This window comes from Pantherophis guttatus, chromosome 4 (assembly GCF_059756535.1).
Source record: "Pantherophis guttatus breed Tessera chromosome 4, ASM5975653v1, whole genome shotgun sequence".
In the NCBI taxonomy this organism is placed as follows: Eukaryota; Metazoa; Chordata; class Lepidosauria; order Squamata; family Colubridae; genus Pantherophis; species Pantherophis guttatus.
In genome coordinates, this window is record NC_142066.1 from 72460566 (window position 1) to 72481212 (window position 20647).

Consider the following 20647-nt stretch of genomic DNA (forward strand, 5'->3'; position numbering starts at 1 on the left):
CACTCCTGTTTTTTTAATCATTTGTATATTAGAATATAGGATTACAGTCTTTCTAATTAATATTAGCCCTTTAAGCGTCTCTAAATTGGACCGTGTCGTGCCTTTGCGGCCTCTGACCCGGCACCGAACTCACCTAGCTCCTTGGTTCTCCAAGGAGCTTAGGGAGATGAAGCGCCAGAAAAGACACCTGGAGAGTAGTTGGAGGACCAGCCTCTCCGAATCTGACCGAACACTGGTGAGGTCTCATATTAAGACCTACCTAGTGGCAATAAAAGCGGCGAAAACTAGCTATTTTGCCGCTCTTATCACGTCATCAGATAATCGCCCGGCTGCCCTGTTTAGGGTGACCCGCTCCCTCCTCCATCTGGAAGTGCGGGATGACCCCTTGCAGGGCCGAGCTGAGGATTTTGTGCAGTATCTGTATGACAAAATCGCTCAGATTTGGGAAGGGCTGGCTTCTGACTGGGTATGTCCAGACGGGATGACTGAGGCAGGTCTTGAGAGTGTTATCTGGGGGGAGTTTGATCCTGTGGCTCCCAAGGACATGGACAGGGTCCTGGGACGGCTGAAAGCGACCACATGTTTATTGGACCCGTGTCCCTCCTGGTTGGTACTGGCTTCCCGGGAGGTGACACGAGGCTGGCTCCAGAAGATTGTTAACGCTTCTTGGAGTGAGGGGGTCCTGCTGGCCGCTTTGAAAGAAGTGGTTGTGAGGCCCCTCCTCAAGAAGCCCTCTCTGGATCCGGCTGTTTTGGCTAACTATCGTCCAGTCTCCAACCTTCGCTTCGTTGCAAAGGTTGTTGAGAGTGTGGTGGCGCAACAACTTCCCCGGTACCTGGATGAAGCTGTCTATCTAGACCTGCTCCAGTCCGGCTTCCGGCCTGGGCACAGCACGGAAACGGCATTGGTCGCGTTGGTAGATGATCTCTGGAGGGCTCGGGATAGGGGTTGTTCCTCTATCCTGGTCCTGTTAGACCTCTCAGCGGCTTTTGATACCATCGACCATGGTATCATGTTGCACCGGTTGGTGGGGTTGGGGGTGGGGGGCACCATTCTGCGGTGGTTCTCCTCCTACCTCTCTGACCGGTCGCAATCTGTGTTGACAGGGGGCAGCAGTCGACCCCGAGGCACCTTGCTTGTGGGGTGCCACAAGGGTCGGTCCTCTTGCCCCTTCTGTTCAACATTTATGTAAAGCCGCTGGGTGAGATCATCCGTGGCTTCGGGGTGGAGTTCCATCAGTACGCTGATGACACCCAGCTGTATATCTCCACCCCAGGCCACCCCAACGATGCCTTGAAGTGATGTCCCAGTGCCTGGAGGCCGTGCGGGCCTGGATGGGGAGAAACAGGCTCCAACTCAACCCCTCCAAGACCGAGTGGCTGTGGCTTCCGGCGTCCCAATATAGCCAGCTGACGCCATTGCTGGCTATTGGGGGCAAATCACTCGCCCCCACGGAGAGGGCTCGTAACTTGGGCGTCCTCCTGGACGCACGGCTGTCTTTAGAAGATCATTTGACGGCCGTGGCCAGGGGGGCTTTTTATCAGGTTCGCCTGATATGCCAGTTGCGCCCCTTTCTAGATCGGGACTCCCTACGCACAGTCACTCAGGCACTCGTCACTTCCCGCCTGGACTATTGCAACGCTCTCTACATGGGGCTCCCCCTGGGGTGCACCCGGAGGCTCCAGCTGGTCCAGAACGCGGCCGTGCGGGGGATTATGGGGGCGATGAGGCGCTCCCATGTGGCACCTCTCCTGCGCGAGCTGCACTGGCTTCCGGTGGTCTTCCGGGTGCGCTTCAAGGTGTTGGTGACCACCTTTAAAGCGCTCCATGGCTTAGGGCCGGGGTACTTACGAGACCGCCTTCTGCCACCAATAGCCTCCCACCGGCCAATACTCTCGCACAGAGTGGGCCTCCTCAGGGTGCCGTCCGCCAGACAATGTCGGCTGGCGACCCCCAGGGGGAGAGCCTTCTCTGTGGCGGCGCCCACCCTCTGGAACAACCTCCCCCCAGAGATACGTACAATAACAGACCTCCGGATCTTTCGTCGGGCCCTGAAAACCTATTTATTTCAACTAGCTGTTCTGGCTTGAGTTAAATTTTAAATTGATTTTAAATTGGGTTGTTTTAATTTACGGCCAAAATATCTAATTATTTTAAATTGTTTTTAAATTTTGTATGTCCTGTTTTTTACTTTGGCTGTTCACCACCCTGAGTCCTATTTGGAGAAGGGCGGTATAGAAATTGAAACAAACAAATAAATAAATAAATAAATAATTTAATTCATTTTTATATTTAAGGCATTTAGTTTCTCCCTCCCTCCCTCTCTCTCTCTCTGTTTTCTGTGCTCGAATCAGTGGTGGGTTGCTCCCGGTTTGGTCTGGTTCTATAGAACTGGTAGTAAAACCGGTGGGAGGCTCCGCCCATCCACCATGATGTCATCTTGGGTGATCTGCGCATGCACAGAAGCACATGTGCGCAAGCAAAGCAAGCACACACACACGCTCTTGTTGCGAACTGGTAGTAAAGGTAAGTAGAACCCACCCCTGGCTGGAACACACTTAGTTTAGTCATTGAATATAATAATGTTACATTTAAGCAAACATTCTTATTCATTCCTTTTTCATATGTAGATAGAAACAGATTGTGCTTAAAAAGTCTTTTTAAACTGGATTTTCTTCAAAGCATATACTGGCTAAATCATAATTTTAAATCAATCTTAAGTCTGCAAATCGTTTACTGAACCTCTGTATGTTGCAAACTCCATTTCCACTCCTCCGTATATATCACGAAAACAGATTTTTTTGCTCTGGATTTCATCTATTCACATTAATTTACCCATTCATATTCAATTATTTGTGAAAATGTTTCACAATTTTTTCTTAAAATTTATATCTGATTCTTTAATTACTATAATTTAGTGAAACATAACATGCTGAGTGTGAAGGTTTGTTCTCCGAGCTTATGGGTTGGTTTCTGAATGGTTTATTATAATGCTATGTAACATCTTCAGAGGAATTTGGGGAATGTCAGTGTTGGTGTTCTTCTGCTTATCAGGATTTTGTGTGGTCAGTAGGTCTTGTGATGGGTCAGGCTTGGTGTGTCAAGTGAGGGTCTTGTGATGACATATTAATATGCTGATTGTTATGGAAAGGATAATGATCTCCAATCTTGCTCTCCTCGATGTAGTTGCACAAGCAGAATGCTGCATATAAGAAGAGAGTGCAAAAAACTCATAAAATTAAAGAAAAAAAAGTTTTGCTATTTCAATCTGGTCAGAACTCGAGCTTGCTGGCAAAAGTCATAACTCAGTAATATTCTGGCACTTTGTAGTAGGAGTTCTAAAAGGAACGGAGATTGCATTTGATATAGCAATCTCTGCCGAAGTCTGGAATAACTACTATCAATTTTTGTTTGTTTGTTTCCACAGAACCTGTAGAGCAGGGGTGTCTAAACTTTTTGCAAGGAGGGCCAGATTTGGTGAGGTGAAAATGTGTGGGGGCCGAACATTCAGCCTGACATTCTTTGAACCATTAACATTAAATGCAAGTGAACTATTTTATGAAAGACTAAAATAACTCAACTGTTTTGTCTGGTAGTGTCTCTTGATATTGAATTCCTTGAAAACAGTCTCTTGGCAAATTAAGCAGACACAGTTGTTTCGTATTTCAGTGAAAAAATACTCCAATTTCCACTTGTCCTGTAAGTGGCAGCCCTCGCTGTCAACTTTCCTTTTTAGAAACCCATCAGTCTGATTGACATTGTAGCAAAAATATATGCTTTTCCTTTTGAATATAATTCAATTTGAAAAAGGTTCCTTTTGAATATAATTTGAAACCTGGGTAGAGAAAAATCATATCCCTGTAGAAGAACAAGCAGGTTTTAGACAAAGCTGATCTACCATCGATAACTGCTTTGTCTTGAACAATCTAATTGCCAAATTTGCTATAAGAGGAGATCCCTGTTGCTGCTTTTATAGATCTTACAGATGCATTTGATATGGTAAACAGATGTACTATGGAATAAATTGACAGCTCTTAAAATAGAGCTTGGACTGCTGGCTTTGATTAAAGCCTTTACACAAGTACCAGTTTGAAAGTGCAATATGGGGTTTATGGAGCTCTGATTAACAGGATCCACACAAATAAAGTGGTAAAACAAGGGTGTATCTTATCTCCATTATTATTTAATTTATACATCAATGACTTGCAAGGATTAATGAAGGATCCCATGGTACATATGCCAATGATCCTAAATACATACTGTAACATTTTGCTCTATGCTGGTGATATGATTTTATTATCTTATTCACAAGAGGATTGCATAGGCTATTAAGAATATTTAGTGCCTACTGTCATAATAACTCACTATTAGTAACTCTAAATAAAAAATTTGGTGTTTGGAAAACATTATCAGAGACATAGATGGCAATTAGACGGTGAACCAATGGAACAGGTTAACACCTTTTTATATTTAGGCATAACTTTTCCAAGACTGGACATCGTCAATGGAGTACACTGAGCAAAAGCTTGTTTGAATTTACTGCTTAAATTAAAGAATCATAGTCCCTTTAATTAAAGGTCCCTTTTATTAAAATACATAAAACTAAGGTTACCCTTATGCTCTTGTATGGAGCAGAAGTTTGGGGTCTATATTTACTACAGAATTAGAACAAACACAGTCCCAGCACCTGATATATGTACATCTCCACCCCAGGCCACCCCAACGATGCCCTTGAAGTGATGTCCCAGTGCCTGGAGGCTGTGCGGATCTGGATGGGGAGGAACAGGCTCAGGCTCAACCCTTCCAAGACTGAGTGGCTGTGGCTCCCGGCATCCCGATATAGTCAGTTGACTCCATCACTGACTATTGGGGGCGAGTCTTTGGCCCCCACTGAAAGGGCTCGCAATCTGGGAGTCCTCCTGGATAGGCAGCTGTCTTTGGAGGAACATCTGACGGCTGTTACCAGGGGGACCTTTTATCAGGTTCACCTGATTCGCCAGTTGCGGCCCTTTCTTGATCGGGATTCCTTGTGCACAGTCACTCACGCCCTCGTCACCTCTCGCCTTGACTACTGCAACGCTCTCTACATGGGGCTCCCCTTGAAGAGCACCCAGAGGCTCCAGCTGGTCCAGAATGCAGCAGCGCGGGTAGTGATGGGAGCAACATGGCGCTCCCATGTAACACCACTCCTGCGCGAGCTGCACTGGCTCCCGGTGGTCTTCCGGGTGCGCTTCAAGGTGTTGGTTATCACTTTAAAGTGCTCCATGGCATAGGGCCTAGCTATCTCCGAGACCGCCTGCTGCTACCGACGACCTCCCATCGACCCGTGCGCTCCCACAGAGAGGGCCTCCTCAGGGTGCCATCAGCCAAACAATGTAGGCTGGTGGCCCCCAGGGGGAGGGCCTTCTCTGTGGGGGCTCCCACCCTCTGGAATCAGTTGCCCCCGGAGATAAGAAGAATCCATGACCTCAATGCCTTCCGTCGTTCCCTGAAAACCCATCTTTTTCAGCAAGCCGGGTTGGCTTAAGAAGAAATTTTTAAATTCTTTTAATTAGTCTGTGATTGTTAACTTTCGGGCCAAAATTTATATATATTTTTAAATGTTTTAATATTTGTATTCTATGTTTTTTATCTTGGCTGTACACCGCCCTGAGTCCTCAGGGAGAAGGGCGGTATATAAATTGGAAATTAAATTAAATTAAATATATATTTTGAGTGTAGCTCTAAGGACATCTGCTGCAGCAGTTAGAGCTGAATTCATGTCTAAAATCAGAGCATATAACTACTGGTACAAAATCAACGAAATGGACATTGATAGATTCCACAAGTTATATTTATTAGAGCAAATAATTTATGATGTAGACAATTATTTGATTCTCAATCCTGTCATTGAATTTTAATTATCAATTTTTTGTGTTTTTTAAATAATAGTAATAATTGTGTATTTGAATCTAAGTCATACTTTGTCTAGTGTAAGAGTAACTATTATTACAAAGAAGATTTTTGGAATTTTGATTCTCCTGCTTAAAAATGCAAGTTAGCAATCTTCAGAAGTATCTGACATTGTCAAAAGTATCTGATGGATTGAAAATTGTCAAGTTGTCAGCACTTAGGATATCTTTAAAGGTACACTAATTCCCAAGTATGATGTTCAGTGGATGTTTGAGATAGCAAAAGAAATAATTGCTGACATTTGACATTCTCATTGACCTTCTTAAGAGTAGAAAATTTATATAGATGTCTCCATAAAACATTCACCATTTTAAACTAAATATAATGCGATATCTGAAAATGGTATTTAAAACTAATTATTATGCTTTATGCTTTGAAATTCTTGTTATTTTTAATGCATAAATTGTCAGTACATTTCACTGATGGTACTTTTATTATTGTTGCTTTTTAATCTTTTTTCCCATACTTTCAAACGTCTATATGAAATTTATGGACAGAAGTTTTTTGTTTAGCATGCTTGATGCTTATACCCTTTTAAACATCTTCATGGGGCGGTCCTGAACTTTCTAAAATAATGACAGAATAAAGTGAGGATGAACAAATTTAAACTACATTGTGTGTGTATGATCAAGATCATAGACCCACCCATGAGGCCCCAGCTTGTGGGGGCAATAAGCTGACTTTGTATAAATATACAAAAGTATGGAGGCTATTGCTTAATGCATTGTAAGCTGCCCTGAGTCTTCGGAGAAGGGCGGCATATAAATCAAATAAAAATTTTTTTTTAAAAAAAGATGTCTTGATCAAGTTTTAGCTAACTTTTCCCTTAATGTTTTATAGTGATATGGAGAAATAAAGATTAAATTACCAGCTTTATTCTTATGATGCCATATATAGCATTCCCTATCATACAACAAAAGTATATTTTTTTCATATCTTATCTCATATTTATAAATGAATCTTTAAAGCCTCATCAAACTTAGTCAAGAAAAATTCCATTTAGAGCTACCAGAAACAACATATTGAAATTTTTAATTTTTAATCCTTCAAACAATGTTCCACAAATTTATTGTCATTTGAAACATTTATTTGCAACCCTTTGTTTTAGCAAAATTCATATTAAAATTAAAGCAATCCTTATCTGTTCAATATATCACCTCTAATATTAGCAGCATTATTTGTAAGCATGTGCTTTTGTTTCTTCCATCCAGCCGTTGTTAACAAAGCAATTTTTTTCATTACATGTTCATTTACATCAGACAACAGAATTCACAATTCACAAATCAATAAATGGAGTCTCAAAATGCCTATATTCAGCATTTATTGACCTACCATCTGCCTTTGATACAATGTCCCACAAATTAATTATTTATCACCTTTCTCCTCAGCACCTTTAAACTTTGCTAGTTTAACACTGTCCTTCAATTTTAATGCCATAGTTTATCACTTTCTCAAAAAAGGCAAGGAAAAAAAATATCTTCATCACAAACCTTACATATAAACAAATCCTTAAAATCTCAGTGTATAGTCTTGATGAAGAAAATTCCATTAAAATCTGTTAAGAAATAAACATTATGTGCTTTTTAACTTTGCCTGAATAAGTCAATGTTATAACATTTTTACTTCTAAAACTCTTCATGATTATTCCTCTTAAGTAATATTCCAAAAGCTGATGTCTTTTTACTCTCTTGTCTTTTCTCCTTTCTTTTCCTTCATAAGTAAAGATAGTCCTCAACTTATGAATACAATTGGGACCAAGATTTCTATTGCTAAGCAAGGTGATTGTTAAGTGAGTCCCACTGATTTTACAACCTTTTTTGCCACTTTTGTTAAGTGAATCATGTAACACATATCTTTTGTAAGTCCAAAGTATGAAACTTTGCCTAAAGTCACCCTTCTGAATTGAAATCTAAATCATCTTCTGATTTATTATTTGTGTGTCTTCTTAAACTATTAAACATCAGCTGGGTTCATTTGTAAGTCTGCATAACAACTTTGTCAATAACATTCTTGTAGCCTGTCAATTTTAAATCCTTACTGAAAACATCTGATTTTCGGTTGTATCCTCTACTGTTTCTGTTTTGAATCCAGTTTTATAATAACAGACAATCTGAAAAGTTCTATATCTATATTGTTGCCAAATACCTTGAATTCTTTCAGAGTTTTAATACTTTTCTCCATTCTGCATTAGTAGGTCTTCTCTCTTAATTATAAACTTTAACTTTTTCTAGTTGCCTCTTTTAACCTGTCTTTAAGGTCTCCCCTTACCAAGTTTTTCGCTAATATATTTTCCCAGAGAAAAATTTCTGATACTTAAATTCAAAGTCTTATTTTTAATAGAATTTTAAATAAATGACAGGAATTATTTTTATAATTATTTCAAAATAATTCTTACTTCCAGTTAATCTGTCTCTTTTATCCATTAAATATTTTCCAAAATTAACATTCTAATCATCCCTTTTCTGCTTGTTTCCAAATAATAAAGTTTCCTTTAAATTTGCATAAAACTTCTTTCACTGAAGATTAAAGGAAACTTAATTACCCACTTAAGAAAAAAAATGGCCCTAACTTGAATCCCCAATGATGATTTCAAAAATCAAGATGAATCCATAAATATTCTTCATCATAACAATGTAATTAAAGGCTTAATTGTACAGTTTTTTCTCTCTCTCTTTCCCCTCTCCTCCCTCCAATTTCCCACACACATATCTACACACATGTACATATGGCCTACTGAGGATCTTATTACAGTAGTGGCCAAAATTGTGGAAACCTTTTGGGAAAAGTATATTTTTGAGGTTTTATCTCTAATAACACACCTTTTTTTGGAGTTTCAAGATAATCATATTCCACCGTTGGAATGGCCTGGGAATAGCCCAGATCTTAACCCAATTGAAAATCTTTTTTTTTTTTTATTTACACTTTATTGATTTTTTTAAGACAGATAAAATATAATAACAATTTTGTTTGACATCGGATTCGCAGTGTTTATACATATGTACATGAAAAAAATATCTGGTGTTTTTTATACTATACATTTCTAATTAATTTCTGCACCTTTAAACTCCTTCCTTAATTCTATCATTTATCCATTCGTACCATCTTCCCCACACAGTATCGTAATCTGAATTTTCATCATCACTTATTTCGTGCGTTAATTTACTTGTCTCTGCACACTCTAATATTTTACTAATTATAAGGTCGTCTGGTGGTAGGTCTTTCTTTTTCCAGTATTGAGCATATGCCAGTCTGGCAGCTGTAGTTATATGTATTAGGAGGTGGACCTTTTCCTTTCCATGCCCTTTCTTTACCATTCCCAGGAGAAATATTTCTGGAGTCAAATCAATTTCTTCTTTGAGTATGTCTTTTAACCATCTCCAAATTTTGCTCCAGTATCTTTTTGCTTCGGGGCATGTCCACCACATGTGAAAGAAGGTGCCCTGGCCATGACCGCATTTCCAACAATTTGGGTGCACATTGGGAAACATCTTTGATAATCTTGCAGGGGCTAAATGCCACCTATGGAGCATTTTATAATGATTTTCCTTATACGTGGCTGCTCTAGTTAATTTATAATTTTTATTCCACGCCTCTTCCCATTCATTAACGTTCAAACTATGCCCAATGTTTCTCTCCCATGCTCTCAATTGGTTTCTGATTATATCCTCATCTCTATCTTCATCTAGTAAATAATTATATAGCTTAGCCAGCGCTTTTTTCCCTGGTCCCATCAAAATTTTGTCCAATCCGTTATATCTCAATTCTATGCCAAATTCATCCTTATCTTTCTGGTATCTTGATTTTATTTGCAGGTAAGTCCACCAATCTAAGGTTATGCCTTGGTCTCTCAGAGCATCATTTGATTTGAGGTTTCCCCCTCCGTCAATGATATCTTTATATATGCACAGTTTCTCCATTCCCCACCTGTTGGGGTAAATCAATGGCTCTACCGTAGAGAGCCAATTTGGAACTTTTGTATAGTGTCTCTGCCTGATCCCCGCCCACATTTGTATTAAGGAGTCCCTAATTTTATGCCTGTGGAAATAGGTTTTCTTTTTCTTGTCTTTGTCCCATAAGTATGAATGCCACCCTCTCTGTAAATCGTGGCCTTCTAGCATTAGGATTCTCTTGTTCTCCAAAGTGATCCATTCCCTTATCCAAATCAACTTTGCTGCTCTGTAATACATTTCCCAATTCGGAAGACCAAATCCTCCCACGTTCCTTTTTTCCTGTAGAATTTTGAGTGAGATCCTCGATTTTTTCCCCTCCCAAACGAATTCCCTAATAATCTTATTTAATTCTAGGAAAAAAAATTTCTCTAAAATCACTGGTAGATTTTGATATAAAAATAGGATCTTGGGGAGGATGTTCATCTTAATTGCCGCAATTTTGCCTATAAGTGACAATTTAATCTTTTTCCATCTATCCAAATCTTGTTTTAATTTATTAATTAATGGGGTATAATTATCATCTCTTAGAGATGAGCACCTTTTGGTTAGCCAAATTCCTAAATATTTTATTTTTGGGACAACCTTTAGGCCCAAAGTTCCTTCTATCTCGCTCTTCTGCGCTTCAGTTATATTCTTAGTTAATATTTTGGTTTTAGATTTGTTCAGTTTAAAGCCAGCCACCTCTCCATATTTACTCAATTCCTCTAGTACTTTTTGTCCAGATGTTAATGGGTCTTCTAGTATTAGTGCCACGTCATCCGCAAAGGCTTGTGTTTTATAGGTCTCATTTCTAATTTTTAGGCCTTTAATTTCCTTGTTATTTCTAATCTTACGTAGCAGAACTTCTAGAGCCAAAATGAATAATAGCGGTGACAAGGGGCAGCCCTGCCTTACTCCCTTTCTGATTTGGAATGTTCTTGTCCTGTCTCCATTAACTAAGATGCTCGCCCTCTGATTGTCATAAATGGTCTTTATCATCTTTTCGAAGTTTTGCCCGAATCCCATTATTTTAATTTGTTTGGTCATAAAATTCCAATTTAAATTGTCGAATGCCTTTTGGGCATCCAAGAAAACTAAGGCCAACTGCTTTTCTGGGTGTTCTTCATAGTATTCTAGAATATCTAATACAATTCTCAAGTTATCCCTAATTTGTCGCCCCGGGAGAAATCCATTTTGGTCTTTATGAATCCAATTATTTAATATTTTTTTGGTTCTTTCTGCCATTATACACATGAATAATTTGTAATCAGTGTTTAGGAGCGAAATCGGTCTGTAATTTTGGATTTTTTTGGAGTTGGCACCTTCTTTCGGCAGGAGTGTGACATGCGCTTCCCTCCATGAGTCAGGAATTTTTGAGCCCGTCAAAACCTCATTAAAGATTTCCATTAGTTTGGGTTGTAAAATTTCTTCCAATTTTTTGTATATTTCTCCCGGGAATCCATCCGGGCCTGGTGATTTGTTGTTTTTGAGTTTGGAGAGGGCTTTTTTAAATTCTTCAATTGTTATCTTCGCGTTTAACATCTCCTTCTCTTCCTCCGTTATTTTTGGGAGCTCCGCATTTGCCAAGTATTGGTCTATTTTTTCTTCCGGGGCCTCCTCTTCTTTATACAAGGATTCATAGTACTCTCTCGCTCTTTCCAATTTATCTTCTTCTTTATTTAAAAGATTTCCCTTAGCGTCTTCTAGTATCTGAATTGTCGCTTTTTCCTTTTCCTTTTTTAATTTATAGGCCAGCCACCTGCCCGATTTGTTGGCGTTCTCAAAATAGTACTGTTTTGTTCTTTTTATGTTTTGGGCTAGCTCCTCTTGCTCTAGGATGTTTAATTTATGTCTCCACACCAGCCAATTTTCTTTTGCTACAGTATCTCCAGGTATTTTTTGGAGTTTCCTTTCTGCTTCATCTAAATGTTTAATAAGATCTTCCCGGGATTTCCTTTTTAATTTATTTTTATATGCAGTGTATGATATTATTACCCCTCTTAGATAGGCCTTCATTGTGTCCCATACTATTTCACGGGGTGTCCCTTGATTCTCATTTTCCATAAAGAAAGTCTTTATTTCTCCTTTCAATTTTTCTACACACTCTTTGTTGCCGAGTAAATTTGTGTTGAGCCTCCATCTCTGTTGTTTCTTTCTCTTTGTAATTCTCCATTTTATTTCTAGGGGGTTGTGATCAGCCCAAATGTTTGGGCTAATTTCTGCTGTCTCTATTTTTAACCCCAACGACCTGGTGACCCAAGCCATGTCTATTCTCGACCATGATTGTTGCGGATTGGAATAGAATGTATACTGTCTTTCACTTGGATGCAAGGTTCGCCATATATCAATTAAGCTCATTTCCTCCACCAAATCGAAAAAAGCTTTTGGTAAGGTCGCCCTTTTATTTTTGTTCATTTTATTACTTTTGTAATCATTGTCTGGGTCTATGATTCCGTTGAAATCGCCTATCATACAAAGTTCATTGTATTCCATTTTCCCTATTTGTTCGCGAAGCTTTTGGAAATATTCTCCTTGTTTTTTATTTGGGACGTAAATGCCCGCAAGTAATATTTTAGTGTTTTCTCTCATAATTTCAACCATGAGGGTTCTTCCCTTTGTATCATTATATTTCAATTCTGCTTCAATTCCTTTTTTAACATAGATTACTACCCCTCTCTTTCTTTTTTCAGCTAATGAGGTAAATAGTTTACCATATTTCTTAAACTCCAAACGTTTACCCTCATCCTTTTTTATGTGGACCTCCTGTAAACAGATTATATCCATATTTTGTTTTGCTAGTTTTGTAAGTGTTAATTTCCTCTTTTTACTATCGTTTAATCCATTAACGTTTACTGAAATTAATTTCAAGTCATTCATTCTTGTTTTCCTTGCTCGGTCTTAGTTCTTATTTAGTCTTACGGCTCTTACCGGTCTTATTTTTTTTTCCTTGGCTTCTTCTTCGGTCTTTTTCTCCTTCGCGGTTCCTTCCTCTTCTAAATTTGTCACCTCTATTTGTCACCACCTTTTTTTGGAGTTTCAAGATAATCATATTCCACCGTTGGAATGGCCTGGGAATAGCCCAGATCTTAACCCAATTGAAAATCTATGAAGCTGACTAAAGAAACTTGTTAGTCAGAAATGACCCAGCAATAAAACCCAGTTAATAGAAGCAATCATTCAATCTTGGTTTCACATTACAACATCTGCAGAACTAAAAGACTTGGTTCACTCCATGGGAAAACATTGTAAGGCTGTAATTCATGCTAAAGGTTACCCAACTAAGTATTAACTGACATGGTGATAATTTTTGTATATCTCATTTTTTTCTACGTGTTTCACTTTTTTTCTTTATACTGTATACTAATACAGTATACGTTATACTGCTATTCTAATAGCAAATCCTTCATAAAAGTTATTGCATTACATTTTTGATTAAATTATCTTTCTATTACTACTCCAAAAAAAAGTGGTGTTATTAGCTAGTTTTAGAAAATACACTTTTCCCAAAGTGTTTCCACAATTTTGGCCACTGCTGTACAGAATCAGAAAAAAAGCAGCTGAAACAGGAGAATATTTTTGTTTCCAAGAGTGGAAACCCCTTTAGTACCCCTTTTGTGAGTATAAAAGATTTTTCATATCAATATACTGTACAATATTACAATTATACAATTCAATATTATATATTGAATCTTATTTATTAATAATATTGTAAAGAACAAGTTCTTTTACTTTTATTTCTTCTGCTTTAGTATTTGCACTTTTCATCATGGTCTATCTATTGCAAGAATGTCCGGAATGCAATGCCAAAATATGCATATGAAAATCAAGTAAAAAGAAAAATCACTTCCATTTATTTGTATTGAAGGAAACTACAAAATGCATCATCCTTCTTAAAACTGAAAATAAGAGATCAACAATTTAAGAATATGTGAATTGAATAATAAAGTAGAATATAACTGTACTTTTCTTAAAAATATATTCTAGAAAACAATTTTATGTAGCTGAAGGATCATGCTTGCTTTAATGTGATAGCCTATCACAATTCACTTATTTTAATTTCTAGGCAACTTTTCAGGTCATAACTTTTTATATGGAGAATAGTACATCTTGAATTATCTTTTAGCAAAGTTCTAGTAGGGTCAGATTTGTTCACGTTATGCATTGTAATATTCTAATCCATCTCTGAAAGAAGCAATAATATGATTTTGCTAGTTTGAGTTTTGAGAATTCCGTGTAAAAAGTCATAATAGAGTTGGGATGAATCCTGAGGTTCTGAAATGTATTTGGCTGTGATAAGAAACTGTTCTTTTCAATAATTTATGAGAGTTAGTACAGTCTATGTTATTAAATGAACCATGCATAAACAAATAGCAGCAGCAATCAGATTTGGCAATTTGCAGTCCATACTCAGTTCAGTTTAGAAAAACAAATAATAGAAAAGGAATCTGTCAGAATTATTTAAACAGTATTCAGCATATCTATCAATTCACCCTATTTGTAAAACACAATTTACTCGCAAAACCATGTCAATCTGAAAAAGAAGGATAAACTAAACTCTGTTATAGTTATAACAGAATAGAACTGGGCCAAATTCCTTTTTCCTTTTGCCTAGTCTTGGGAGAGAGTCTGAATGACCCATGAAATTAATTCTTTAGGTCTTCCTTCTTATCACTCACATACTTTCCAACACAGATATGAAGGACTATGATTTAGGAAAGAGATTCAGATATTCTACCTTCCCCATTTCCTATTTATGTTAGAATACCAAGTTATCAGCACAGAAATAAGAAAGAACAAGCAGAAATGTTAATATATATATAGTGGTTTGTGCTAGACTACAAATAATGGTACAAGGTCTGCATAATGCATTCATCACTATAGGCTGTATTGTGCTTCCTTTAAGTTCTTTTTAGAATAGTGAGTCCTTTTCGAAATCTAAATGTTGTTCCCTCAACAAAGGGAAGGATATCAAGTCAGGTTGACCTTTATACTGGGCAAGATCATTCAGTAGATTTTTAAGCAGCATATTTGTGATCTCTTGAATAGGAATGTAACAATTAGCAAGAGTCAACATGAGTTTGTTAAAAAAAAAGTGGTGTCATACTGATTTTACTTCCTTTTCTGACAGAATCTCTAGTTTAATAGGATTGGGATACAAATGATTATAGTATACTTTAAGCCCAGAAAGCATCCAACAAAGCTTTTAAAAATGTTATTTTTTTAAAAAAAATACATAAATAAAATAGTAAACCGATAATAGTAAACTACAGTTTACTATTACCCAGTAAACTGGGTAAAATCTATTATATGGATTCATAATTGGTTGAATGGCTACCTTCAGACAATTCTCATAAATGGCTGTATAACAGCCACCACTGGAAAGTACTATTGAGTGGAGTACTTCAAGCCTCTGGACTTGGATGAAGGGACTGAGGAAATGATTATCAGAATTGCAAATGGCTCAGAGTTTGAAAAATGAAGCATAAATCCATTCTACTTATAACACCAGACTGGAATTGTACAGTTTGCACCTTATCAAGTTAAATTAAATGTAGTCAACTTATAATATATAGTTACTTGCCAGATGTAAATTCTACTTTATTTCAGGAAAACAGTAACATAAGGAAATTTCTCCAGCTTTTGGTTTGTTGGGTTAGAAAAATCAAAATTTTCTCAGATTCACCAAATTCACTGAAAAATAACAACTTTTTATTGTACTTTCGCCTTTTATCAAACAGTCAATTTTTTTTATTCTTTTGTGATTAGTGGAATAAACAAAAAATCCTATTACTTTGTTTAGAATATATTACCTTAGTATAAAATGAATAATTTTCTTCACTTTTAAAATCTGTTTGATGGAGATTTTGAATGGCAATTATAATTACTTTCAGCAGTAGGCACTCCATCATACTCTTAGCTGGTTGTCTTCCTGGTATCAGAAATCAATACTGCTACTTTTCGGGATGGATGGTAAGAAAATGGTAAGTGAACACCTGACTACCCTAGACGAATTCAAATCACCAGGACTGGATGGATTACACTCCAAGGTTCTGAAGAAACTAGCAGATGAGATCTCAGAACCACTGAACTATATCTTTCAAAGATCCTGGAGCACCAGGAACTGCCAGAGGACTGGAAAAGAGTTGATGTAGTTCCCATCTTCAAAAAAGGGGGAAAAAATAGATCCAGGAAACTACAAACCTGAAATGTAGTGGGTTCCAATGAGCCAGGCAACTCCCAAGTGACTTCAACTCTTCTTTTATTCCATAATTAAAAGCAAGTAAAAAAGACTAGAACAAGCTTACTTAGCGAGGAACAGACCGAGAATATATATTCTTTGGCTTCCGCTACAGGCTGGCCACTGGGTGGAGTAATTGGCCAACAAAGCTGATTAGACCTAAAGCCCCGGCCAGCGCATGGTCCTAAGCCCCGGCCACCTGTTGATAGAATCAGGAAACCACCGGCTGGGGCCGTTGCAACCCGGAAGCACAGCCAAGCCGATCCCGAGACACAACACTCCTTCCCTCTAAGTGCGAATTGCTCCACAGACATAGTCTTTGAGGTGTATGGGCAACCGCCGCTCTTGGCACGACCTGCGTGGCAAGGTCTTTTCTGGGGAGGTGGCCTCCTCCCCTGTTGTAGCTGGAGTATTGGCCACTAGGGGTTCCACGATCACATCCACCGGCCCCGTCTCTAGACGGCTGAGATAGACTGGCCTCCAAATTAGCGGGGGTCTCCAACCTTGCCGGTTCTCGCTCCAGCCCTACCAGGCTGGGTGGGGCAAGTTCCCGCTGTGGCTCTGGGAGGTACGGGTACTCCAACACTTCCTTCTCCTCCTCTAGAGGGATTACCCTCCGCCTCAACTGATCAATATGACGTCCCCAGATGGCCCCCTGCTCTGTGGAAACATCATATGAGGTGGGCCCCTTAACCCGTACCATGTGGCCAGGCATCCAAACCGGGCCAATGCCATGGTTCTCAACATATACTCGGTCCCCGGGGAAGAACCCCCTTGGTGCTCCCCTTTTCTCCGTATTGGGCCTTAGGAAGGGTGCCCTGTCAGGATGGAGCCTATCTAATAAGGTGGTGAGCCTTCGCTCCATAAGCAGCTCGGCAGGGCTATAACCTGTCGCTGTGCAGGGGGTGGTATGCTGTGCGATTAAAAATTGGGCTAAACAATGTTGTAAGTCCCCATCCCCCATTCGCTTGAGCCCCTCCTTGGCCGTATGCACCATACGTTCAGTCTGACCATTCATGGCGGGATGGAACGGCGCCGACCGTATATGTTGGATGCCGTACCTCCGAGTAAACTCTAAGAACTCTCTTGACGTGAAAGCTGTACCATTGTCTGGCACAAGCGTATCAGGCAGCCCAAAAGTGGCAAACAGCTTTCTCAAAGCTCTAACCGTAATGGCCATGGACGTGGTGGAAACGGGGACGACTTCTAACCATTTCGAGTGGGAATCCACCACTATGAGGAACGTTTGTCCCCGTACTGGCCCAGCAAAATCTATGTGGAGGCGGGACCATGGTTTCCAGGTGTCCTCCCATGTCTGCCCTGGAGCCCGGGGAGGAGCTGGATGTGACTCCTGACAGGGCACACAACCCCGAACCCATGTCTCAATTTCTTTATCGATCTTGGGCCACCACACATAACTTCGGGCAAGGGCTTTCATTCGCACGACCCCGGGATGTGCTTCATGCAGCGCTTCCATGACCCCTGTGCGTAGCGGGGTGGAACCACCACCCTGTATCCCCACAACAGACACCCCTTATGCACTGATAGCTCCCCTTGCTTCTCAACATATGCCGTAAACTCTGGGCCCGGCTTGGCCTCCGGCCACCCCCTCCCCACCCAGTCCAGGACCCGGGAGATAACTCGGTCCCTAGATGAATATTTTGCAATGTCCTTGGCATGGAGGGGCGAGTCTGGAAGGTCCTCCAGGTGCATTATGGCATGAGCCGGGGCGGGGTCACGCCCACTCTCTGGTAATGGAAGGCGACTCAGTGCATCTGCATGCCCCATGGCTTTGCCCTTCTGATATACCAGAGAGTACTGATAACCTGCCAGAAATATTGACCACCTAAGGACCCGGGGTGAAAGTACCTGTGGCGTCTGGCGATCAGGTGCAAAAAGTCCCAACAGCGGCTTATGATCAGTCAAGATGGTAAAGGGCCTGCCGTAGAGGAAATCATGGAACTTTTTTACCCCCTTTACAATAGCTAGGCCCTCCTTATCTATTTGGGCATAGTTCCGTTCAGCTGCCGAGAGGGTCTGTGAAAAATAAGCCACCGGAACCTCCTTCCCGTTAGGCAACACATGGCCCAAAACGGCCCCTACCCCGTAAGGGGACGCATCACACGCTAAAACCACCGGGAGCGACTCATCAAAATGGGCTAGCACATCATTAGAATTCAATAAGTTCTTAGCCACCCGGAAGGCTGCTTCCTGCCGCGGGCCCCAAGTCCACTTGGCCTGTTTGTCCAGGAGTCTATGAAGGGGTTCTGCGACTGCCACCTTGTGGGGTAGAAAAGCATGATAAAAATTTAGAAGGCCGAGGAATGTTTGCGATTCTGCCTTACTCGTGGGGACAGGTGCGTCGCAGATTGCCCATACCTTCTCCGGTGCCGGGTGGATGCCACTGGAGTCTACAGTGAACCCCAAAAAGTCCACTCGCTCTACCCCCAAAAGGCATTTCTCCCGTTTAACTTTAAGCCCTGCCGCCTGAAACCTTTGCAACACAGCTCGTAGTTGAACGACGAATTCTGACGACGTCGGGGTGGAGATTAACACATCGTCAAAAAAGGGCGTTAACCTTTCAAAAGTGAGTCCATTAGGTTCTGAAAGATCCCGGGTGCGACGCTAACCCCGAATTGCAGTCTTTTCACTCTAAAAGCACCTCGATGTGTAACAATTGTCTGTGCGTCGGCCGTCGCCTCGTCGACCTGCAGCTGTTGATATGCCTGGGCCAAGTCAAGCTTGCCAAAGACTTTAGCCCCCGCTAACGTGGCCAGGACGTGTTGTATGACCGGAACTGGATAGGCGTGGTCGGGCAATGCCTTATTAAGGGTGCATTTATAATCCCCACAGAGGCGGACCGCCCCATCTGGCCTCACTGGGGTCACGATTGGGGTTTCCCAAGACCCTTGAGGAACCGCTTCCAAAACCCCTTGGGCGACTAACCAATCCAGCTCTGCGTCGATCGTAGGCTTTAAAGCGAAAGGGACCCAGAGTGCCTTAAGTTTGATGGGCCTAACAGCTGGGTCCAATTGAAGGGAGATTGGAGGGCCATTATATAACCCCAATGAGCCATAAAATACGGTTGGAAACTGCGCAGACCTTTACCAAGTCCGGGTCTGCGGTTCTAATCATGTTCACCCCGGTTACCTCGATGCCTAAAGGGCCCATCCAATTCCTGCCCAATAAGTTTGTATACGGCCCTTCCGTTATAAACAGATCGAGGTTCTGTCGGACCCCCTTGAATCTAACCTCGAATGTTCCAACCGCCTTCAACGCTATGGGGTTTTTTTGGAAGTCTCTTAGCTTGAATGGGGGGGCTTCAAGTGAGGATAACTTTCCGGGGCAAATACTCCGGAGTGTTTTAGCCGAAACAATGGCGTCTTTCATCTTAAGATCTTTCTTTGAACAAAATTTCCTCAACAACTTCTTGTCCGTCTGGCCACATATAAACTGGTTAAATAAAGCCTCATTCAAGTCATTGAATTCACACCAGCGAGCCAGTTTACGCAACTCTGCCAAAAATGTTGCGGCTGGCTCGACAACCAAACGCCTACGATTAAAAAACTCTACCCACCGGGATACCAACGTTGGTTTAGGTGCTAAATGGGCCATAATAACGCCCACCAGGTCAGAGTAAGAGAGCTGATCCACTTTCCTGGGGTGCACAAGGCTCACAGCCAGCCCACACAAGTCATTTCCGCAGCAATTCAGGAACCAGTCTCGCCGTGCGCCCTCATCGGTAATGCCATAGCACCAGAAAAAAGACTCAAACCGTGCTTGGCATATTCCCACGTGTCCGTGCGGCGTATGTCAAACTCCAGCAATGCCGCCGCGCCAGCCAACCCCAACTAGGAGGACGGGATGGCGGGGGTACCTGTATGCAAGCTGGCAGACGTACCGGCGTTGCTGGAAGTACTCCCCCTCGAGCTCATGGCGTTCGCCTGGAGTTACCGCCGGCTCTGAATCGCTGGATGCGTAGGGCGGTGCAGCGTGGTCCCATGCCGAGCTGCAATGCCTTGCAACGCTGAAGAAGCCACTTCCTTCAGCATCCCACCCTCGTCGCCAGTGATAGAATCAGGAAGCCACCGGCTGGGGCCGTTGCAACCCGGAAGCACAACCAAGCTGATCCCGAGACACAACAAAACCTATATTATGTTTCGGGGAAACATAACCCTATGTTTCCCCTAAAATAAGATATCCCCTGATAATAAGCCCAATTGGGCTTTTGAGTACATGCGCTAAAATAAGCCCTCCCCCAAAATAAGCTCTCCCCTGAAAATAAGCCCTCCCCAAAAATATTTAACCACATGCGCAGCTGGTCCCCACCATTTCCTCTGGTTAGGGTTAGGAAGACAGAGCTGGAAATCAGGTAAGATGGCAAGAGGAGCCCCGTCTTGTCCCACGCACCCCAAAATAATAAGACCTCCCTGAAAATAAGGCCAAGTGCTTATTTCAGGGTTCAAAAAATATAAGACAAGGTCTTATTTTTGGGGAAACATGGTAGAAGCAAACAAAGTAATAACCA

At 41.0% G+C, this 20647-nt stretch overlaps 1 protein-coding gene across 12 annotated transcripts in view; it reads left to right on the forward strand.

Moving 5' to 3' along the window:
- The window catches only part of TPK1 (thiamin pyrophosphokinase 1), a 519294-nt gene that overhangs the window by 196626 nt on the left and 302021 nt on the right, over nucleotides 1–20647 (forward strand). Inside the window, exon 1 of one of the 12 annotated variants that reach the window (XM_087892392.1) lies at nucleotides 2415–2526. The exons of the other annotated variants lie outside the window; for them this stretch is intronic. Coding sequence (XP_087748518.1) covers nucleotides 2430–2526 — 97 coding nt within the window. The 5' untranslated portion in view covers nucleotides 2415–2429. Of the gene's footprint in view, nucleotides 1–2414; nucleotides 2527–20647 lie in introns of those variants that run through there. 12 annotated transcript variants of the gene reach the window in all.